Consider the following 25,449-nt stretch of genomic DNA (forward strand, 5'->3'; position numbering starts at 1 on the left):
AACGTAAAACGTATAAGGCCAGCTATGAGGCACCAGAGACACGGTGCTTATACGAATAATTAGTTATTTAGGCTCTTACACGTTGCTTTGCTGCAAAATAAAACTAATTTCATCCCTTGTTATACTGTGACAACCACGGTTCCTGCAGGCAGGTGTTTCTCAATAGCGGAGGGCGGGAGCAAACTTGGGACCGCCTGCTCTGAAGCATAGCGCCGATGCCGCCATACAAAAGAGCCAGCTCCCTTGCAGGAGCTGGTTTTGGGCTTATGTCTTCATATTAAATTGTGCCACCTACCAGCCCTGACCCCTACCCCCGTGCACGCTACACTCTCCCCTGCCAGCCTCAAGTCCGCCCTCGAACTTGCTCACCAGGCCCCAGGCTTCCAAGTGCTCTCTTGGGTACCTGCGTCTCACTTGTGACACCAATGTTCCTGGTTCCAAAAACTCTTTATTTATTCTTCTCTGGATGCTCTCCCAACACCCAAGCCAGAGTCACTACTCTGTCCGCTTCACCGCGATCGACTCCTGAACACTATTTCAGTGCCTCCCAGAGTCCACTGCTTCACGGCTTTTCACACAGGAATCATGGCAATCACAACAACAACAACAATGGCAGAGCAGTGCCTTTTCATAACCTTAGCTCCGCCCTGGAGCTTACACATCCCATTGGTCCTCAGCCGCTCACTTCGGGCCAATGGGAACACACGGAACACATGCGCGCGCACACACACACACACATTTACTTACAGACAGGACCAATCACTGGGGAGACACAGACCATGGACTACAAACAAAGACACAGCAGGCACACAAAACCAGCGGCAGGAAATACAGAACAGGGAGAGGACACAACCACAGGGACCACAGCACACAAACACAGTGGAAATACAGCACAGAAAGTACCGCTGATATCGAGAGTGTGGGGTGGAGTTGAAAAAAGTGTAAAAAAAAAACAAAAAACGTCAGGGTCCTGTCTTAATCAGTGTAATGACTAGACTGTTGTGGTAGTATGATCAATAAGTTAATCAATAATGGTTATTACAACCGAATCGCTGGGAGATCATCTGTAAGGGTTACCCTTGGATTGATTGCAGTGACCTCACACAAAGACTTTGGGATGAGACAATAACACTTGCTTGAACTGGGGTACAGTACAACTTAAAATCTGAATGAGAACTAATACTGCATTAGTGCTTTCTTTCTTTAGCGTTCAATAAAATGACTAGTTTGGTTCCTGAGGTTTTCAATTGTGATGTTAAACTGAAGTATTTCAAGTGTTACCGTAGCCAAAATGTAAGCCTGTAAAACATGTGGTTGCCATGGGTTACAATAGCTTCAATCCCGTTGTTTTTGTTTAAGCACAACATTTTGTTGAAGCACAAAAAAAAACCCCAAAAAACATGGGAACCCTGTGCGCATGACGTGTCTATATGTACTGTTATGAACGAGGATAATAAAAAAAACACATATATATATATATTAAAAAAAAATAAAATACAAAGCATGACATTTTGCCTCTTTAAGATCAGGCTGACGTTGCACAGTGTAACCACAGACGCCTGGTGCAGTAACGCTGTCACAGGCTGTCACGGCAGGGGCAGGGGCAGGGGAAGACAACCTAACCCCCTGGAAATGCTGAAGGGCACTGGATTTAACCAATGAACACTATCAACTATGCCACTGATGTCATAAATGTCTAATCAGAGAAGAGTGTAGGAGGTTTCGTTTAAAACAATCCTAAAGGTTCTACGCTACATCTTGCAAAGTCTGACTAGCGGCGGCCACCGCAGAAGCAAAGGATGCTCCAAGTAGATTCTGGAAGAGGAAGAAAAAATAAAAACTAAATTAATAAAGGTCGTCACCCCCTTCAGGAAAGCAAGCTGCAGCTGCATCTGTTTGGCTATGCAAACGAGGTAGCTTGGAAAGAATAAACACAGGCTAGAAAGAATAAACCGTTAGGCAAGTCTCGATAGGAAACGTGTCTGGGGCATGCTTTGGTGTCCAGGATATATTGCATTGTCAGTTCCACCTTCTCCTCTGTTTTGCATTGCACATTTATTATTTGTGTTTTTTTCATTAAGTTTGTTGCACTTATTTATACAGAAGTGGAATGTGCTGTTATAAGAAAATGAAGAGAATTCTACAGTCTGGACATTCATTCAGCATGGGAAAGTTTGAGTTTCTTTAAAAGACAACAGCTTCTTAAAAAGACGCGAAAGAATTTGGACATCCTTGTACTGTAATTGGGAAAACTGAAGGCGCTATATTGAAATTACCATTGGTGAATGGTGGCTGTTGCCTTGCAAACTATTCACTAATGATTTGCATTTGTAAGTGTTATTCGCCACCGTTTGCAAGGACTGATAAAAATGTGTAACGGTATTGGAACGAATTATTCAAAGGAAGGATAAAACCGTGTTTGGGCCGTTTCCGTGGTTGCAAATCTGGAATATATATAGGGCTGCCAGAAAGCTATATGAAGCTTACTCAGTTCTAAAATAAGCACAACCGCGTAAAAGGATATGAATATCAATGTTTCATTTTTATTACCCATGGAGGACAAAGGAATATGATCTTTTTGACTAATTTAATACAACGTATGCATTGATCAGTGTCATTGTACTCGTGTAATGCATGTGAGAATGTGATCCAGTTCCTTGTTTTGTCTGTATTACAATTTCATCAGTGGAATTTTTAAAAACTGGATTTGGTGGTCATTGTACTCAATTTGGATGCAAAAAGAAAAACATTACTGCTAACCTTAATTAATATGATGTAAGAAAACAAAGACAATATGTACAGAAAGGAGGAACAATAAGACAGAAAGACGGTATTAAAGCCACGTACATTTTTATGTTAAACACATTTGGTGGATGTGTGGGTCATTTAATTCGTATTGTACACATTCTTTACGCGTTTGAGTGGGAACTGGAAAGATAAACGTCGAAAAGCCATCAACCTGGGAGGAATTTTATTGCTGTTGGATGAAAATGTCATGAATTGTATGAAATGGAAGGAATGATACATTTGGTCATTGGCTCTGAGGTCGTCTGCTCCAGGACCTCTTGGTTTACCCGAGCCTACAGCGCCTTCTTACTGGGGTCGGTGGTGCTGGTTTCCGTGGCAACAAGCTCACCTGTATCCGGTAAGTGATGCTTCAATTACACGTATCCAAATTTGCTGGAGGTACCCGTGCGTCTGCCAAGCAGTTAAATACGCTCTTCTTGTAGGTCGACATTTTGTGTTCGTTTAACGAATAAACGGTGAAGGGAATGTTAAATGAGTTCTTTTTAAGAGATAGAACCTTCGATGCGGGCTCTACCGTGTGGTAGATGACCAAAGATCGATCAATTAATCAATCAATCTTTATTTTATTTAGCGCCTTACGTAGTGGAACACCATCACAAAGCGTTTTATAAGATGCAGATATGCGTCCCGAGCCGTAGGCGAGTATACAGCCCATATAGGAAGGTCATATCCATATACATTTGACTAGACCACATCTGTGGTGTAGACGGTTTTGGATAAAGGAATTGCCCAAATATTGTTACAATTTTTGCAGCGGGCTGCATTATCCATTTGGGTTACATTATGCGAGTTTAAAAAAGCTTGTGTAGTAGCTGGCATTTGTACGTAGCCATGTTCTGTTGTAACCCAGGAAAAATAAAATAAATAATAAGAAGAAATAAAATAAATGATGTAATAGTGATAACAGGGAGTTTATTTAATTTTTTAAATTATGTTTTAACTATAAGGTAGCTGCATTTTGAAATACATACAATATATTAAAAAAGTGTTTGGTACGCTGTATTCTTAATAAACCTAAAATATATGCCCGCGGGTACTGGGGTTCATATTTTGTATGTGTTTTAGAGATTATTTACAAATCATATTACAAATAGTTGATTTGATTGTACTTCAGCTATTTGTGTGTCCTGAGATGTGTGTTTACTTAACTCTGTCTATAAGTACAGTATAGGATGGAAAGTTGAGCACACATTATTAAGATATTGTTCAGTGTGTTAAAGTGCAATTGGATTGTTTGTTTTGCACAGTTAAAAGTAAACTTACATTTATTTTACAAAGCTGTTGTATTTTTCAACTTCTGTCATTGGAGTAAAAATATTATACAGTATTTATATCTTACTGTACTGACAAGCAATTATTCAGTTTGTAACCAAAAATACCATGCACCACAGCCTGCCATTATGACCTTAAAAATGTGTTAATTTGGACACTGGTAATTTGAAAGTGAAAGAGTTGCGTTAATCACTTAGCCTTGGTATCCCCAGAATTACCCCTAAAATAATTGGTTGGTGGAGCACATGAGGATTCCCTGTTGTAAATTGCTCTAAACAAATACCACTGTGGTTCATCACACCTTTGTATATGTTGATCAAATCAGCCCCTTTGTCCAGTATAGACAAACGCTCGACATTCGGTCTTACAGGTAAGCAAGCAGATAATCAGACATTTTAGTTATGTTTAGATTATAGATTGCCACATTACTGTGCATATACATATACATTTATTGATAGTGATTTGATTTGATTTTCATTGAAAGGTGTTATATTTTGTTTGTACTGTTTAGATTTGCAATCTCCAGTCTTACCCAGCATTAGCAACAATACATTGTTACATATGTGGTCATGTAGTCCCGGGGTCGTTTCAATTAGCAAGCTGGCATGGCCAGTGCTTCCTGTCCTCTTTCGGTGAAATGGAACAGCGTTTGGCTGGCGGTCTGCAAGTCCCAAGACTACATATGATTGCAGCAGTTAGTCATAATTTCAACATGTCTACTGTCATGTCTTTACTAGCAATCTGTATGACTAGCCCATGATTGCATACTAGGCAGTTTATACTTGGGAAACACTGCTTATTTTGAACTTCTGCTGCAAAGAACAGCGATTAAAGGGAACGAATGGAAATGCCACCAGCACCTCAATTGATTGTGAAGCTGGAGTCTTGCACTGGTAGATCCAATTTGAAACCCATTCCTCTCCTGCCACTGTTAATGCATCAGCAAGGACAGCGAGAAAAGCATTGGTATGCTCCACCACTATCGATGATCCTGCATTGTCAGTCCTCACACATATTGTGACACCAGAGCCTGCCTGTGCCAGTGCATTGTCAGTCGTTGCTAACAGTATCAAGTATTCCTGCCAGGGTTCGCGTACATCAGCCTGGTAAAACATTAACTGTGTTCGTGGTTTGTTACTGCAATTCAACACGTTTGAGAGGAATTATTTAGGAAGTAAGTCAACTAATTAGATAAAAAATCAAGTTTTAAAATATTGTTGCATAAAATTTAGTGCAGAATAGATTTCGTTTGCTAGGAGTATTTTATGTAAAGTGGTTCTAGGTGACATGGTTAACCAACTGACTGCTTCCCTTACTGATTGACATGCCTTGTAGCCAGTAGATGCTTTAACCCTGAAGACACTTCTGAGGAGAATTGACCTAGGATGTAAACTTGAACAAAGTAAGGCAAGCAAACCGCGCCCTTTCTTTAGCCACCAGATGCTTTCAGAACAAGACACATTTGGCTAGAAAATTTTCACTGGGAGAGTAGTCTAAAAGTAGCATACAAGATGCATGCTACCTATTAAATGTTACCTTAAGTTCAATGCACAAATAAAATGAAAATTAGTATAATTTGTTTTAGAAAAATCTATTTTTTTAGTTGGCTTTCTGGTACTTAATATTTATGACTACACCACTGGTTATAGCCTCCTGAATACAGGTGATGGACTGATTGTATTCATATGTTTAGGAATTTTGTGCCTCAAATTGTTACTCCTAGGCAACAGGTTAGCCCCCACACTGCAATTGATTACATAAGTGTTCTAACATGATGCACAGACCATTAAACATGAGTTAGTCAGTTCAACCCTCCATAATTTTAATTATGACACTTACTCTGTAGTATTTGCACATGGGTGTTATGAATAGAGTTCTACAATCCTAAACAATAAATCAGGCGTTGTTCACACACAGTATGGTAGAAAATATTGTAATTGCTTTTTTCCTTTTTTATATAAAAAGGGACAGTAGCACTGCCTCGTGCTGGCAGGCCTCAGCACCCCCTGCTATTCAATCCTGGGACTCACTCAGACAGAGACTGCCAATTGTGCTGAACTGTGCCAAACAGTGTGGAGATTTTGTGATGTAGACTAAATAGAGGACAAGGCTGAGCAATGTTTCACATTTTCCACAGCAAGTATTTTTTAAGTAATCTAACATTTGGTAATCTAACATTATAGGCCATCTGACATCACAAGCTCATACTCCACCTGTTAATGCATAAAGCAAACTTTCAACATAGAGTCTAGCTTAAGGACCCCTTTTTTAGTTTATTAACTGCTAACAACTAGCTTACTAACAGATTAACACATGTTGCTCCTTTTGTGTTAATCATTTGTTAATACACAGTAACCTATTTATAAACTAATTTATGGTAATAAATGTCACTCTGAGTATATACAGTATTAACTAATCGTTACCAAAACATAAAGAGCTTTTGTTAAGGTGTAAGTTAGCTAGTTGTTAACTAACAGAAAAAATGGCCCTTAAAATAAAGCATGACCCTTTGCATCATACTGTACTGTTATTGTTTTATTAATGGGGTGGACACAACTACAAGGATCTCTGCTATTACCTGGTGTTACAGGATGGCCTGCTGGTGACGTCCCAGACCAGAAAGCTGACTGAGACACAGACAGCTACTACGAGTGGAAAAAATAAAAAAAACACTTTCACAAAACAACGCTCACAGAGCCAAAATAAAAGGTTTGCACAGCAACAAATCTCGCACACTAAATCCCTCCACCCAAAACAAGTACCGTTTTAACATTTTATTTTCGGTTTCCTTCTCTTTACTTGACGTTCCGCCTCTGAACAACGCCACCCCAAACACTGAAAATCACAAGCTTATATATATACGTGCACCTCACACTAATTACAAACCCCTTAAACAATAATTCAGTTTAACACTCCCATTAAATGCACCCCAGCGTTTAAGCCCTAAAGGCTTCTGGGATATGTCGTTTTTAGGATTTCGGCCATGACACCGTGGACTACAAAATCCCAATGCACACCCGTTTTTAAACACTTCCAAACAATACATTTTAAATCATAACAAAAAAAATTCAATAAACATACATTTATCAGCAGGGCTTTTCTGCCGTACCACCTGTTTACACACGGGGCTCTAGGCCTTGCCACACCTGGGCGCAGAATTGTTTTCCTGTCACAGAGACAATAACTCCCCATTTTTGTTTGTCTTTGTTTGTATAATTTGAACTGGATTTGAATGTACAATACTTTACTGGGACATCAATGAAGCTGTAACATGATTTTCACCAATATACAACACACTTTTATTTGATTTTACACTCCTAGCCCATCATAGAAGTTTCACAATACATTCCACTCTAACCTTGTGCTTTATGAGGACCCTCTGTATGTGGCTGCACTGGTTCTTTCACACCATCAACTGTGAGATATTTAAGTGAACAGAGACAGCACATCAATCTGAATGCACAATTGCAAGTTGCCTATATTTAGAAACGCACTGATGTGTACTTCTATTTTTTATGACAGCATGACATCTCCAGCTGCTATTGATGCCAGCCTTCAGATTTGAACTCAAGAAATGCATTTTCCATATAAATGTAGACAGCAGCACAGTAGTATTCGTCTCCCATGAGCCTTTCGAAGCCAGACTCGTCCTTAACCATTGAGAAATTAAAAGATTTTAAGCGATTGTTTTCTTCAGGGAACCAGCATTTGTTTAGAATAAAACAAAATAAATCTGTAGTTGGTTGATGCTACCTGTTAGGAATAATTGTTGAGCACTGTGTGTTAACCTGGGGGTTATTTATGCAGTCTCATAAGGGGGTCTTGAGTGCTACAAGACCCCCTTATGATACGGATCGGTTATACAAAGTTGCATTCTTAGATTTGTTATCATACATTTTGTATTGTAGTTTGTCAGACTTTTTTATTGTAAAGATGGTTATATTTTTAATCATCCCAATGCTGAAGATTAGCAGTTTTTCTGATCTTTTTTGCCAGCTTGTTATTTTAATCAAAAACAGAAATTAAACAGCCATAACAATACAACACGTTTGGCAAAGTGAAGCCAACATTGCATTTTACAGTTTAATTACATATTACTGTTTGTTAAAACTGGTTTGCCCATGCGTCTGTATAGCACAACACAGTTTTACATGGCCTTCTGGAATGATGAAAGTAAATGAAACCATTGAACACTGAAAATGTAAACAAACACTGTGTATTTTGCAATAATAATAATAATTTCCCACATACATTTTTTAAGCGCATGCAGCTTATTATTTAATTGGAAGCTTATATAAGGAACACCTGTCCAGTTTAGTAGAAAGTTAAGTATCATTTGAAAAACAGTTGTGTCTTGTCCAGATTGTCTTAATGCAGTTACAGAATTGGGAGTTTTCTAATTTTACATTTTATTAGAAAATATATAACATATACAGTATATAACATATATGACATGTATAATACACGGTTATGTGTTAAATTAAAATAGGTTAGTGAATCAACTCTATGTGGTGCACAAATTAAATCTAAGGTTATAATTGCAGATCATGGCAGCAGTATCACAGTAGATAATACATGAGTTAAAGTAATAAAATATAAAACAGTCTAATTCTGCTGAGAGCTATCAAAATTATGTGTAAGTCCATTTCATGTCAATGGCGGGTCAAATTTTCAATTGACACCTACAGTAATGTGTTGATAAAGCTATGTAAAAACACCCCCAATTATAGTAAGTGCTCACTTTTTTTTAAAATACTAAAATGACAATTTTTTTCCATTTCACAAATCGAATAAACTGTCAGACCATCATCCTCTACTACTCAATGACCAATATTGCACTATAAAAGAAAAAGATCAAATATGTGTGGCGTACCTGGCAAAGGCACAGCCATGTGGTATACAGGGAGGGTCATACTGTCAGAGAAGTATGGGGTGTGAAAAGTTGCTGGACTTTGCTAAGGATTCCACACTCTCCTCATCGGAGAGCCTATTAGCCAGATGCCCAGTTAGCTCTATCAGTCACCTGCAGGGCTGGCCTTTGTACTCTAGAGGCCATTAGATCGCAATTGGCTTGGTCGTGTGATCAAAGGATGGCAACTGACTTTTAGTTTTCCTGCGGTGTTGTGAAGAATTGCTGCAGTGAGGGAGCGTAATTGGGCATTCATTCTAGAATAGTTTTTTTAGGGCTTGTTTGATGTTTTGTGGTCATCTTGGCTGCCTTAGCCTCTTTTATAAAGATGTGAGCACAGCTTTATCACGTGTAAATGTGGTTGATATCAGAAGTGCCACACAGTTGGGATATTCACGGGTTGGATACAAATGGAAATACTTGCTACAGTAGTTTCATTAATACATTCAGCTGATAGCAGGTGATTCTGTATACATGCCTACACTAATTATTTATATTTCATGATGAACAATCTCAAAAGCAACGATTGGTTGTAGGCTTCCATGAAGGATTCGAGGCAGTGAGGGAATAGTCACGTAACCCTCTGTAACAGACTTGACAGTGAATCAGAGACGTCCTTTAAAATGTAATTATTTTTAATTTATTAAGTAACACTATGTAACACAATTTTTGTTCCTGGATAGTAAGTGTTATTTCCTAATTGCTTATGCCTCAAAAGTATAGAAAATGGCTATTATTCCCCACAAACTTTGCTTTTGTGACCAGGACAGTGATATTTTGAAATTTACCTATTTCCAATGAGAAAATGGGCGAATTTGTGTCTTTTCGTTCACATAAAGTCAGAAAAAAACAACATATGAATCCAAATTAACATGTATTTATACTAAAGTAATACAAAAATGACTACAAAAGATTTAGAAGTGAGTAGATTTTCGAGATTTACGATTATACTGTAAATCACTTTCACGAATCAGCCCCCAAATGTAGTCTCCCATCATGTTCTCGTTATACTGTCCTTGGTAGCGGCGTTCAAAGTCCAGTATATCCTGGTGGAAGCGCTCGCCTTGCTTCTCCGAGTACGCTCCCATGTTCTCCTTGAATTTATCAAGATGAGCATCAAGGATATGGCCCATTGTGCCGTAGTTCTTCACCAGAGTCTCAACCAGCTCCACATAGTTTTCGGCCTTGTGATTGCCCAGGAAGCACCGAACCACTGCGACAAAGCTGTTCCAAGCCGCTTTCTCCTTACTAGTGAGCTTCTTGGGGAATTCATTGCACTCCAGGATCTTCTTTATCTGTGGTCCGACGAAGACACCTGCTTTGACCTTTGCCTCAGACAGCTTAGGGAAGAAGTCTTGAAGGTACTTGAAGGCTGCCGATTCCTTATCTAGAGCTCTGACAAATTGTTTCATAAGGCCCAATTTGATGTGCAGTGGTGGCATCAGCACCTTTCGGGGGTCCACCAGTGGCTCCCACTTGACGTTGTTTCTCCCCACAGAGAACTAAGTCCGCTGTGGCCAGTCCCGCCTGTGGTAGTGCGCCTTGGTGTCCCTGCTGTCCCAAAGGCAAAGATAGCAGGGAAACTTGGTAAAACCGCCTTGGAGACCCATCAGGAATGCCACCATTGCAGCCTCTTGATGCCATCTCAGAAAAATGCAGATATGTATCCACTTAGGCAGCTGGAACTAAACTGAACTGGTGGGCTTAAGGCCCCTGTATTTATACTACTATTTATATTACTGGAAAGTTCTAGAAAGTTCTAGAAGTTACTCCAAGTTTACTCAGCACTGAATCTATCTGGAATGTTCTGGAAAATAGGCATATTTCAAAATATCACTGTCCTGGTCACAAAAGCAAAGTTTGTGGGGAATAATAGCCATTTTCTATACTTTTGAGGCATAAGCAATTAGGAAATAACACTTACTACCCAGGAAAAAAAAAAACATTTGTTACACGGTGTAATCATTTGGCTTTGACTTAATTGTAAAAGTTAAGTAGTAAAAATGGGCACGCGCTACGGCTAGTTTATTTTCATCTGATTTCTACAACTTCAGCCTTTATGATCAAAGTAACAAGACCTAAAAAACGGTGAGACATTCAATTCTTTGTAGTTTCAAATGGTCTTATAAAGTGGAATCATGTGACTGTTCCAAGAACACAACACCAGTGACCACAGCTGAGTGTGCAGCTTACCATTCACTTGATTCTGTCTCTTGTTTTTGCCATTAGAAACTTTACTTGTTAGATCTCATGTAATGTGATTAACAGCAATGACATCAGCCATAATGATTTAATGGGTTGTTTTTGGTTGCTTAAAGCACAAACACAGACATTTGAACAAAGGAAATGTTCTAGATTGTGCTAAAAGGAATCCTGTAACTGGTGTGCTAGTATTTTACCCTGAGTAAAACAATGTTAAAGAAGAAATCCCTTTCAAATGACTTCTTTTCTTAGTCTTAGTTTTGAAAAATGTAGTCTAGGTACGTTATGGGAAATTTTATGGGCTTAAACACCCTTTCAGAATGTAAACGAATGCATATACAACTACATACATAACATATATAATACACCAGGAACATGTAATTAACCAAAGCAGTCAATGAACATTCATGGAGTATTCTGCATGTATTACAAGTACAATGGAAAAGAAAGTACATTTTTCAAACCCGAACGAGCGCCGTCGCTTAGCAACTCAGCCCGATTCGGAATGCGATTCGCCCAGTCATTCTGTAGCTGGTTTTAAATGAATGCAAGATTCCAAAATGAGATCTGGTAAGAAAGAAATTCCCTAAGGACCACCCAATATGAAAAAGTTATTCGATACTAGATAGGTCGACATTTGTTGTACAGTATAATCCAATATAATTCATATATAATATAATTAGAACATATAAAAGAAAGGCGAGAAACACTCTTCTAGAATGTGTGTTATCTATTTCAGATGTAATTTATGAATTGGTTTTCTTTGCATAATATCTTTTGGATATAGTCTTTTTTCTAACATGATGCCAACGAATACATTGCAAGCAGTGTTAATTCGAATATTTGTTCTATCACCAGTAATTCAAAATCCCCCTGGTGAGAATGTATCTGATAAATGTTGTTTTTCTGTGTGAAAATAAATATTGCTTGGTACAGTTTGGCATGTTCCTTTATGGTACCAATTTGAGTTGAAGCCACATTAGGTTAAAAAGTTGTCCTGATTTCACCCCATCCACCCAGTAATTCATTGGGCATCCATTTCTTTTAGCTTTAAATATACAGCATGCTTGTTTGTGCCATGAGTGTTTATTGTTTTCCTTCAAGACCGGTGCTAATACTATATGGGCAATGACCCTTCTAAGTTCCAACCACAGGAATCAAACAGAGGCTGAATAACAGGGATTAGAATTGGCTTGGGTCTTAGCAGTTGGACACTGCATCCTTAACTAACAATGTAGGCGTGTATTCAGCTTGATATTATTAGCCTGCACTGTGTGAGTAAAGAAACTGGGGATTTGTTTAATTTTGGAAACTCTCATAAAGAAGTCATTCAGAACAGTGTTGGCTGTCTCTTGCAGTGGAATGCATCGGCTAAATCAATTTCCTGTCATGTGGACAGTAACAGTCTAATTCCCCCATGTAAGGTAGTTCTTCAGGACTAGATATATAAAACGACAAGATTATGGAAAACCAAGAAGACACCCCTTCCTTTTTTATATTTCATCCTTTAAGTAAGAATGTGACTCTTCAGTTTGCAATTTGTTTGGCACCAAAAAATGCACCTTGTCATGTGTATCACTATAGTACTTCACCCATACTGCCCATGCATCCCCTTTCAGGAGCGAGCCACTGTTTGACCTGTCTCTGCTACTGTAAGCTACCAGAATGAATCTGTTTTTTTCTAGATTTTATTAATCTGTACTAAAGACAGTGCCTTCTTTTCTACTGGAATGATTTTCAGTGTAATAATTGTGCAGTATGTCCAGTTGGTAGGTTAGTTGGTTGAAAATATTATGAACAAACATGCAAAACTACTTATCTGGCCAGTAGGGCGACAGTATGGAGAAGATCGTTTTGTTTCCGTTAGACAGTGTATACAACATCTACATTACCAATAATTATTACCACATGTACCAATATCTATACTGCACCATGTCAAATCTACTTATAGGTATTTTTTTTACACTTTATCTCAGCAATTCCCTCAGAATTGATAAACCCTGACATTGTCAGAGACATGAAAACCGGGCGTTGACACTGTGGGCACAGCACTGACTAAGTGTCCTGTGAGTAGATACAGAAAACAAATTGTGAATAAATCCATAACCCACTCGGCACTTCAGTCCATTACAGAAGCAGCACATATACAATATCTCACATCTAACAGTTGCTTACTTTGTTGTGCTGTAGAGAGAGATCAGGAAAAAATGTTGAGGAGTGCAGAAGGAGAGATCAAAGCCTTTCTTTTTCCTCTTGTACTGCCCTGCATGTAGTTAACATTTTATCAACAAGGCCTGTAGCCAGGAACTCAATTTGATGACTTCAGACACTCCCCTAGCTTGTGATGACCACACACCTTCCACTGTCTTTACAAAAATGGTTTAATCGTTACTTTATGGGCTTGACTCAGCTGCAGATGTTGCAGAAAAGGGTCATGTCGAAATCTGCATGACCTTCAGTCACGTTTTGGGTGTGCTGAATGAGCGAGGTGGTCCTTGGTCTTTTAACTGTGGTGTTTATTTTTACTGGGTAAGCACATTGGAAATCATTCTGAAACAAATGTTCTTTGACAAGGAAGCTTTATGGCAGGTGCAGTGGATGAGCCACAGTGCCTATCAGCATCTTTACATGCAAAAACTACAAGATTGAACTTTACTATCTTTATTATGAAGATGAACTCTAGTCCTTAATTATTATGAAGTTACTATACTAATTATTAGGGCCTTGTACCATTAAAATAATGTTTTTTGATAGGTAACATTGCACATAACCTGTGGAACAGTGAGATAGTATACCACACTTTACAGTACAACATTTCTACAGAACCATTTATATCGTTCTAACTGCATGGGTTCTTGTTGAGAACAGCTTATTTACTAACAGCACTCAAAATAAAATGAAGTTTAACGAGTACGTAAAGATTGCTTTCTGCATGTATTTTATATCTGCCTATGTGTCTCAGATTGTATGCCCCAAGTTGCTTACAATGATCATGCAGAGCAGTGATTCAGCAGTAATTGAATAAAGCAAACATGTTTGTGTCAGTTTTTTTTTTTAATTAACATAAACCACTGCTAAAAAATGTTGGCAAATATTTGTTTTTATAATTGCTGTATACTTACTTTACTCTACATAAACACTCAACATCACTAACAAAAATGAAACAATACCGTTCTCTGTTTACTTGAAAAGTCTGCCTGGTCATGCATCTTACAAAAGACAACTACACAGACTGTATTCTTTATGGAGAACACAACCTTCCCCTCAGTATGTAAAAAAGTTTGTGTTAGGAATGGTGCATTTAAACTTAATTGCAGGTACAGTCAAGGAGGGCAAACAAAACATTTCAATGAAGGGAATGGGCAAATGTGGAGATCTCTAAACAGCTTTAAACAAATGGGCCCTGTGGACATATGAAACCAAAAGAAGCTGTAATGTACTGTAAGTTCAGCTTAAAGACATTTATTAGTTATATAGGTATTTAATAATGTATACACTTAGGCTGCCATAAGCTGTCATATATACTCTAGTCCACATCAAATATGTATGACAGGGCTTAAATGTTTAACTACTGGATAGTTTGTACTGCATGCATGTAACATATCAAATGAAAGGCCACAAAATTTCCTGTGTTTCCATCCTGCAGCTGTTTGTGTTTACCCAAAAAACGGTGGAGAAATTCAGGCTGTCATTCTGAGGACTTTGATGACAGACTTGTTGGGTGTGTTTAAAGGGAGTCTTTTGCTGAGCTGGGTCTCTGAGCAGTAGGGGGAGGATCTCTGGAGCCCAATAAAGAAATCAGGCATACTACATGTGGTAGAGAAGAGAATAGACCGAGCTTCTAAGCTTTCCAACGATACCGCCCCTTTCAGTAGCTGCTTCAATGACAAAGCAATAGGCTCAAAACAAAACCTAAGCTGTAAATTTTGATGAGAGGCTTAAATTCAGACAGTCATAGTTCTGGCTAGGAGTACCGCATACACATACTGAATACATCTTTGGAAAGCCCCAAGTCTGTACTTTTAAACAGGTGGCTTTTATGGTGCCTCGGTACTATGTGCCCCAAAGCAAATGGACTTTTAAGAGTTAAAGTGAAAGACACTGCTTGCAAAACAACACCTAGATAGACTTAATATCGTTTTTTTTTTTTGTTTGTTTGTTTGTTCAAAGCTGTTTACTTATACTGCAGTGTACTGAGTTTCTATTGTGCTTAAAGATAGCGGCCGGGAATCACGTATGAGAGAATAAAGTCTTGCGGCACTTAAAATATCCAGCAGTACTTTTTTTAATCTATTTATTCTAACCAGAGCTACTCAGAGTGCGGCACATTGTGCTTTCGTCACTGACACCCACTTCCTTAGAGGCTGCTGTAGTGTTTCAGGCATTCTAAACTGGGTGAAAAATACAGTAGCTCGATGTCTTAAAATATCTCTGCGGGATTGTCCCGCCGTGAAAATTGCAGATATGCGGGAGCAATTTGGAAAATCTGCAATCCCGCGCTGAAATCCATGCTTTGTTTGATGCAATGTGGTAGGAAAAATAATGTCAATAATAATGAATAACAAATGCCTAACACTTTGAGATATTGACTTCATATTTGGTACACATCTTTAATCTACATTTCTCTGGGTCAAGTTGGTTGTGGGTAGGGTCGCCATTCCGGAACCCTGTGAGACAGAACAGGATTTTGAAATTGCCATTAAACTGAAGGAACTTAACATGTGAATTGAGCCCTAAACTTTTGCTAAATTGATTCTGGTGATTAATTATCTTGAGGCAGCATGACAGTACAATAATAGCTTTTAATAAATGAAATAAATAAATAAGTACATCATCAATATTTATTTATTTTATTAATAGTTTTAAAAATATATATATTTTAAAGTTTCTTTATAGTTTCTAATAGTATATCACCTTCTCCCACTGAAATCATTAATACCGAGACATATATTCCTGACACAAGACAGCGTGAACACTGGATCTGTGTTGTTATTTAATTGGGAGAGTCAATGTAAATTAGGGCTATATATTACTAATTAATAGGATATAAATATCATATTTTAAATATTGAGAATGAAAATATCATTTTGTACAAAATAAAAATAAATATCTTGAATAAACCTACACACATGTTTATTCAAGATGCTTTTTTTATTTTGTAAGATTTGTATTTTCACAATGATTCGTGTAATTAAGAAGCAGTGTAAATTAAGCAAGTGCTTGGTGCTCAATTCACGTGTTTATTGCTTTCAGTTTAAGAGCAACTTAAAAACCATGTCCTGTCCCAATGTGTTCCGGAATTATGGGGCCAGGTGGCAACCCTAGTTGTGGGTATTGTACAATACAGATTTACCCTCGGGTGGGTGCCACCGCTTCGAGCAGACATGACCTTTATATTTATGCATGATAGAAGCAGCACACTTTAAGACATGCTGGGCAGTGTGGTCAAATGCGTAACAATGGATTCTCAGATTTAGATATTTTCTGAGCCAGTGTAAAATAACTGGTGTGCAGCAAACGTGTGCTAAAAAAAAGAATGAAAAAATCAAACCTTATCTTACTTTGAGCACAGGATGCATATGTACCAGCATCTATTTTACTTCTGATAATTTTACAGATATGTACTTATTTAACACTGAGCCCTGTTTTCCACATGCTGAGTCAAAAATGACACTTTCTGAATTATAAATGTTTTCCTTTTACTCAGAATTAACTTTTTTTCATACTGCTTTAATTAGGGGCACTTTCAATATAATTTAATGGGTAGTAGGAAGGCTAAAACAGGACTGTCCTATTTTCCATTAACATTGGTTATCCCAGTATCTGGAATAATGCATAAAGGCTTCTACAGCTAAAAGATATCAAATATATACACAGTTAGAGGAAGGATTCTTCTGATTTACATTTTCAAACCTCAAAAAGCATAATTCAGTTTATGTGTGTTAGAGCATTTAGCTTTGCACTCACATTTTGCTTTTGTGTTCATTTTAATTCATATCTGAATTATTAAGAATTATTTATATAAGACAAAATACTTATAGTGAGTTATACTGAGTTATACTTGCAAATCTTGGCTGCTGGCTGTTTAAGTGTTTAATACTGTGATAATATGGACAATAAAATATAGTGGTGGATTATCTATATATTACAAATAACATTTAAATACAATTTTGAAAAACAAAAAGGAGAAATAAAATGCTGCAAGTATATTTCTGTGAGAGTGAATAATGCATAATGAGGTTCACCTTTGTAAAGGTTAGTAGCACCATGTCTTAGATACCACTAACTTAAACTTTTCATCAGAGCTGTCCTGTAAGTTAGGAACAAGAACCTGTATACCCCCAATCTGTAACAACAAGGCTTTCTGTGGACAGCAGTGAAGACAGATTTGGAAAATTCAAAGTTTATTTTTAAATACAAAATTTGAAAAGTTTTTTTTTTTTTTTTTGTTTTAATCTTATACCCTGTTGGGGAAAAAAAGAGTGGGTGTCCAAAATGAAATAATTTTGTAGCCTGTATGAAAGCAAAATCGTGATCCTACTTCTCCCCTGGTTATCTACATGTGTATGATGTTGAATGTGTTTGTTAAAATACACACGCACAGACATTTCTCAACCAGACTTTTAAAGGGTAAATTATGTAACCAGCAGTATTAAAAGAGGCACTCATGTTACACTATATCTATTATGCACTGATCAGAATAATTTGTGCAATAATGTTTTGGTATAAGGTTGCTGCTATGGGATTTGTATAGTTCTGTTGTCTAAGTCAATTATTTGCGATTGAATATTGTGATTGAATGTTGTGTCTTCACAGATTTTTTAATGGAAAACACTTCAACTGCACAACTTATTTTGCCTTCAAGCGTCTCGAAAGACTCTCCTCCACATATGAACAACCTGTTGTAAAGAAACTGCTCTGTATGAAATTGTATCTGTTGTAGGTATCAGTGAAGCCATTTATAATTCATGGCTTCAGGGGATGAAGAGATCGATGTGCATAATATATGGAAAACCCCAGAGTGATGTTTGACTGTCATTGGACCAACTGAATTGTGAAAGTAATTATTTCAATAAATTAGGTAAATAGAGTGTCACTGGCTTATTGGATAAACACACACACACACACACACACACATATATATACATAAATATATATATATATATATATATATATAGATATATGATATATGATTATATATATATGATATATATATATATTTTAATCCCTGATGGGCCTGTCCTTTTTAAGCTGAGGCGTGTGGTCACAGAATGTATATTGAATTAATAGGCCCTTCCTCAGACAAAAGATACACAACCCAAGTGTTTCGCTGCTTTAATTGATATATTGCAAGGCAAAAATTGCAACAGAGGTTACTAACCCTTCCTCAGAGTAAGTTACCAAGTTTCTAAAAACAGGCCCTTAATGGTGTTACCTATTGAATAATTGTGTTTAAGGTTATTGATTTTTTAATTTTTATTAAAAATTGGAATTTTAAGCCCCACTTACTCAACGTAAAAAAATGACCCTTTTTCAGAGTAACCCATAGTGTGTTAAATGAGGATGCCATCATTATTTATGAACAGCTTCCACCCTCACAATCATAAAAGCCTTTGAGTACTTGGAGCCAAGTGGTGCCAATTTAATTGAGGTGAAGCAGTGGTTGATTTCAGGTGGTGCACTTTTGAGAGGATGAACTATGACTGTATTTATCATGATTTGAAAACAGGTGGAGGGTGATTGGAGGGAAATAGAATGATCTCATATTGTGCTCTGATAGCCAGGCTTGTAAAATAAAAAATAAAAGATGAGCAGAGGTCCACATCTTTCTAAAGGGCATTTCTGTTTTTTAAGATAAACAAAATGTCTCCCTTTATTGATTTAATTTAACCTTTTGCTTTTCTGCATTTTAATTCAGTCAGCCACATGGAGCAGTAGGTTTCCAGTTGGCTAGCACGCTATATGGAGGTGCACAGTCACATTGCTCAAGACATCTTGTGCAGGGCTATACTGCTGTTTGTTTCTTTCATTTGGTGTTGTACAGTTTCTGATTCTGATTTGATTGTACACTTATTTGAAATGCACTATATTGAATAAACACAGCAGACTATCTGCTAATCTATCACCGCCCCCCCCCCCCCCCCCCCCACCCCCCCACCCCCACCCCCCCCACCCCCCCCCCCCCCCCCCCCCCCCCCCCCCCCCCCCCCCCCCCCCCCCCCCAGTAGTCACACCCTAAATGTGGACCCCACTATCATAATAAAATGCTTATAAAATGTATGAAAAGTGAGACAAAGCATTTTTGAGTGGTCCAGATTATGACCGGTAATCAAATCACTGATCTGGTCATCAGTTTAGCACATTCTATATAAGAGCTTGCCAACCCAGTCAAGTGGTCTTCAGCTCAATGATTTTGCACTAAGGGGCAATGTTAAAGGCAGCTATAATAGCAGAATGGTACCGCATTGGTATTTTTAAAATATTTTCATGTGCTATGGAATCTGAATGGAAAAACCAATACAATCCAATCGGCCATATTTGAAACCCTACCATATCTTTTGTATTGCCTTAGCTAGGTAATGAGGTGTGCTAATAAATCTGCTGGGGTTTCATTTAATGTTTAAATCCTAGGTGTTCCGGTATTACACCAAAACTGATTTTATCCATAAGGTTCTTTCGGTCCAGTTGACAATATTTCGTAAAACAATTGCATCTTTTCCGATCACTCTGCATTCCTCCTTGGAAAAGTAGCCAGGAAACAAAGTGCCCACTATGTGTTGGGCTTGATTGAGAGTGTATCAGTTCCAGTGCGTCAAGGTTCCTTTGTCACATATAAAAGCAATATGATACATGCTGGATATTTTGTGCAAATATAACCTTGTGTGCTTGCAACATCCTAGACTCTCGTCTTTTGAAAAAAACATCTTTGTATTTTGGTCTAAGCTTTATATGTTGCAAATTTGGCAAAAAAAATCACCTAATTTAACTTCTCAAGAGACAGTCTAGTTTGATTCTCTGTTACACAATATTGGTTAAGCATTAACCATTGTTTCTTGTGGTTAACTGTTTTACAGTTGTATCAAAATCCTGTGAGGAATGATGTTACTAAAAATACTTAAACTACATTAATCATTAATTACTTGGCTCAACAAGGCTGGGCAATCCTATGTTTTTATAACAAGGTCAATGTAATGGAATTGCAAGTACAGTACAGATTGTATTTCATGGATTACAAAGCAGATGGTACAACACAGTAACATTTTTGTAGTTTACTGCATTAATTGCAGCACTGCAACTCCCTTCTTGCTGTAATTCAAGATATCTCGGGTGGTTGTTTGCAAGGTAACAACAAAGGAACCTGCACAAATTGAAGATATTCTGTGTAGCTGTGGCAGATACTGTAATGCAGAGAGCTGTTACTGGACACATCAATTCCCATTCCTTATCAAATGTATCTGCGCGGGAAGCAATCTATTCTCTTCAAAGAGCTGTGAAAAAGTAATATACATAGCATTTTCTTTTGGAATTGCAATTCAGATAACAATGGTTATTTTACTTGTAAGGTGATACAGAAAGTAGGTGGACTTGGACTTACAGTACAAGCTTTTATATGATGCAACATTAAAAAGATTGATCGGAGAACATTAACAGTGTGTTTCTGGAGGTACTGTAACTTGCAAAGTTATGCAACAGAAAGTGTTTAATGTACATCTTTCTGAAAACATTTGTCAACTTAAAGACTCATCCTTTAGCAACATATATCCGGTACATTGTATTGCATTTCTTAAACAGTGATTTGTTCCATTCTAGTTTAAAGTCCCAAAGCGCAAATGTGCAAATATTGTTCCCAAGTAAACACAAGTAAGCTGAAACTGAACAGATACATTTGTATGTAGAAGTTATCCAGTGGTGGTCCTGCTTGTGCTGTGAATTAATTGCAGTATGATACTTTGATTGTAATTTGTCTTAACAAAAATGCAGCACTAAGATTTTTTAAAAGCGTGTTTGTGTTCCTCAATAGTTACCTTACTAACGAACTGGAAAAAGTTCATGTTCTTTCTTTTTAATGTGTTGACGATGTTAAACTTTTCGTTTGGCACCCACAATCCTTAAAAACGCAAAACAAATGGTTTTGTTTGAGGCCTGTTGAGTTGCCTCTCACGCTATAAGGAAAAAGATCAAAGATACATTTTAGTTAGTAAAAAGACATATTGAAATTGTCCTCAGAGTTTCTTGTTGTTGTCGCTCGTTATGTTATTATTCAGTTTTTTGTAAGAAATCTCTCATGTGCAAAAACAAAGATACCAGCAGTCTCCAATGGATTGAAAGTACTCTGATTAAATATACTGGAGCCTTCACTGAGACAAGTCTGTCTATCTCTGATGTCGTTCTATTTTTAAACATGCTCTTTGAGATAATAGCACATTGAGTTAATAGCATATTTAAGTGTTGATCAGTGTTGACCTCAGCATTAGGACTCCTATGTTGCAGAAACACATTTGGCTCCAAGTTGTTGAAACTGTAACTGGTTTGCTATGCAGTCTTATTCAGACCTTTGCTCTTGTTTGATTAAGGTTTTTTTCTTGCAGCTTCCTGTCTGTATCTATTTTGTGTCTGACTAACATTTCCATTCACACAATTGCAAGAGCTGATAATGTTAATTTTTTTGGTATAAAGTATTATTTCTGCATCCTTGTGTGGGCCAAATTTTAGGTGAAAATCTGTAGAATAAAGGCTTGTGTTTATATTGTACCTATTATACTGTAGCTGTCGTGTCTTATTTAAAGGACTGCATGTTTAGTTCAATATATGAGTTTGACCAGGAGCTGTTGAGATAAAACATTTTATTTCAAGAATGCTCTCAAGAGGCAACAGTCCTTCCCAATTAGCCATTGGGGGAATGGTACCACAGTGGCAGCATAGACATATTTCAACATAACAAGCTTATGGTATGAACCAACATACAAATTACAGTACCACAGTGCCATATCAGTATGCTACGACAATGGTACTGCTAAGGATTCTTTAGGGCAGTACACTGGTATTATAATTATATTCATAATGGTATTTTATGGAACTGTCAGTAAACAGAACACTTGTTGTAGTTGAGTGTGCTTAAACTAAAGACAACTATGCTCTATTTCTCATTTCCACAAATGATAAATCTCAATTACCATTTTTTTCATTTAAGAAAAACATAGTTGTGTGATGCTCTCTGTTTCCAGGGCTTGCTGGATTCCAAGTATATTATCCAGTCACCCTCCGATTATTACGTGTACTTTAGTATTTGTACAGGACGCCAGCTTCAGTCACGCAATTGCAGCAACCTAAATAAAACCATCTGTGGAAGCAGAGACTGGGTTATTAATATCCAAGTTGTTTTTTTATTGTAGAATTTGGATATTAGAAGACAGAAAGTTGTTTGGTGGGCTCTCCAGGAAATTATATCATTACAAGGGCTGTAATTGGTGTCTCCCAGCAGACGCTATTGCATGCTTTACATCTGTTACTCAGAAACATTAGTAACCTGACCTTGGTAAACAAAGATGCAGCATTTTATAATAAAAAGAAAAACTTGTTAACGTTACAGTCCCAGGGAAATTTATTTGAATCATTTCCTATAGAATCCACAGGAATAGTGGCACATCTTACTGGATGTAAAATCATCTGGGTAATAATAGCAAAATATTTGTTACCAATTACATAACAATTAAGCAATATAGCACAACAGGGTGTGTGTCGTTGTGGAATATCGCCAATCCTGTGGTGCATTGTGAGGCTCGAGGTGATGCTATATGTCTTTCAACCAAGCTGAAAAGTGGTGATATTCCACAGCAGCACCCACCCTGGAGTGACATATTGCGATTATACTGTTATTTGAAACTAAATACAACTGGCAGGAAAATCTTTAAAGAGAACCATGCCGACTGCCTGAGATATTGCCATAGCTGTGACATCACGTAGTCCCCTGCAAATGAAAAGGACGAAGATCCCTGTCATTGCATTTAATTATTTTCAAGGGGTTGTAACTTGAAAGTTCTTTTGATGGCCCCGTGTTTCAAATGAGGAGCTAATGTACTGTATTGTATGCTGTATGGTACCACGTTTGTACATAATATTGTACAGTAAAAGGCTATGCATAAGATTTGTTTTGTGTTTCAGATTGATTCCCAAAGTGTTATAGTTTTATTATTTGAGGTGTGAAAATGAACATGCTGTCATGATATACAATACAATTTCACTATGCGCTTAATGGTCAAGGACATTGACTGTGCTTATATTGTAGCTTTTGAAACCTTAGGAAACATTACATAATGAAAATAACACAGCTCGTGCGCTCATAAACGATTCGGAAATTATTGAAATTATTTTTTGTGCGTATTCAGCTGATCCTATTTAAAAGTGTCACTAAAAAAGCTTTACTGAAATTAAAAACAGAATCCTTCTTTACCCTTTATTTTATTGTATCTGGACCAACTTAAAGAAGAAGTAGCGGGGTTCTGAAAAATATAGCGTCATATCTCCCCACGTGTTACTACGATTGTTTAAATAATGTACCAGTAATTTTTTTTTCGTTGTTAACATCCTGACAACTTTTTACACTTGTAACTTTAAATTTTGTTCAAAGCTTTTTTCAAAATGTCCGCTCTAGTGCACTGGGGTTTGAGATCTGTCCTCTAAATCACTGCAGGAAGAGCAATTAAAAAAAAACAAAAAAAACATAACAACAAGTGCTCTGGTTTTCCTGTTTCGTACCACGTTATAAATCGTTATTGTTGTGTTAGCAGTTTGACAATGTGGCTAATAATCCTTGCAGTATCAGTGCACTAGAGTTGACATTTTGAAAATAGTTTTGAAACAGACTTTAAAGGTATAAGTGTAAAAAGTTGTTCCTCTGGGTGTCTTTGGGCACTTCCACATCTACTCTGCCCTGTTCAACTAACACAAATCTATTTTTATCGGAGCTGCCTCTTCTTAGAAGGAATCGCTGGATATCAGTGGGAAAACAGAGCAAGTCCCCTAAGGGACTTTATGCATTGATCTGCAATTAATTACATTAGTCTCCCACTGTTTATTCACACCAGAAAGTGACTAAAGAAAAGGTGGATCTGAGTTCATCCGTTAAAACTTAAAATCTGAAACCTTAACAGTAATGCAGTCAAGCCAAAGGCGAGTTAGGAAATACATTAGATGGGAAAGACTTGGCTATGATTAACATGAAAAGGAACTGCAAACAATAACTGAGCTGGGTCTCACAGGCCAACATTTTACCGACTGATCTAAGAGATTAAGATATTAAGCCTCTTGCACTCCCAGGGCATGTAGCCAGGCACGTCATTAAAAGCCATGGTTTGTATTGTTTATTTTTCAGTTTCTCCATGAATCAACCATTATTAATACAAAGTCTATTTTACTGTTATCAAACAGCATACCCATGTATTCCCTCAGCTGTAGCTCGATAGTCACTTTTGTCGGTAAGCGATCACTCCACACTGCCTGCACAATAGATGACTTGCAGCGCAGTAAGACAAAGCCTTTGCTTACACATCTGCTGTATTCAGTTAATTAGACCTGTGCATGGGTGCAAATACACAACATTAACCAGCTGTGTAGAATGGATGTTAGAAACTATGTGCCATGCAGTGCACATCTCAGTCAGGAACTCCAATATTCAGTCCTGCTCCTTTAGAGTAGAGACAGGTAGTTGTGCTGATTTCAGTATTGGGTTTGTGATGTGAACTAGTGCCCACTAGAGGGAAATTAATTAATCCACTGCACCATCAATGAAATCAGGAAGATTAGGGTGCTCCTACTAACAGCAGCAAAACAAACAGAAACATGCTTTTACATTGCTGAAAGCTTCAGCCGAGCGACACACGCGGAAGGCGTTTCAAATCAAACAGTACCATCTGTTAAGATAGCGGATGACAAAGGTGGAATTAATTAACCTTTACAATTAACAGAATAAACAGCTGTCTTTTCGGATAAGTCTCTAACTTTGCACACTGTGATGGAGCAATATTTGCCCATTCCTGCTTGCAAAATTGCTCAAGCTGTGTCAAGTTAGTTGGGGAACGGTGATGGACAGCAATTTTGAGGTCTTGCCACAGATTTTCGATGGGATTAAGGTCAGGACTTTGACTGGACCACTGAAGGACATCTATTTTCTTCATTTTAAGCCACTCCATTGTTGCTCTTGCAGTGTGCTTTCATTGTCCCGTTGAAAGACAAACTTCTTCCGCAGTTTGAGTTTTTTG

At 37.6% G+C, this 25,449-nt stretch overlaps 1 protein-coding gene across 4 annotated transcripts in view; it reads left to right on the top strand.

Annotated features, from left to right (window-relative positions):
• Positions 1 to 1,728: 1,728 nt before the first annotated feature.
• The window catches only part of LOC121320006 (UPF0606 protein KIAA1549-like), a 61,483-nt gene continuing 37,762 nt past the window's right edge, over positions 1,729 to 25,449 (top strand). For all 4 annotated transcript variants that reach the window (XM_041258072.1, XM_041258075.1, XM_041258073.1 and 1 more), the window contains exon 1: positions 1,729 to 3,145. In XM_041258072.1, coding sequence (XP_041114006.1) covers positions 3,010 to 3,145 — 136 coding nt within the window. In that variant the 5' untranslated portion in view covers positions 1,729 to 3,009. The remainder of the gene's footprint in view (positions 3,146 to 25,449) is intronic.

This window comes from Polyodon spathula, chromosome 8 (assembly GCF_017654505.1).
Source record: "Polyodon spathula isolate WHYD16114869_AA chromosome 8, ASM1765450v1, whole genome shotgun sequence".
Classification (NCBI taxonomy): Eukaryota; Metazoa; Chordata; class Actinopteri; order Acipenseriformes; family Polyodontidae; genus Polyodon; species Polyodon spathula.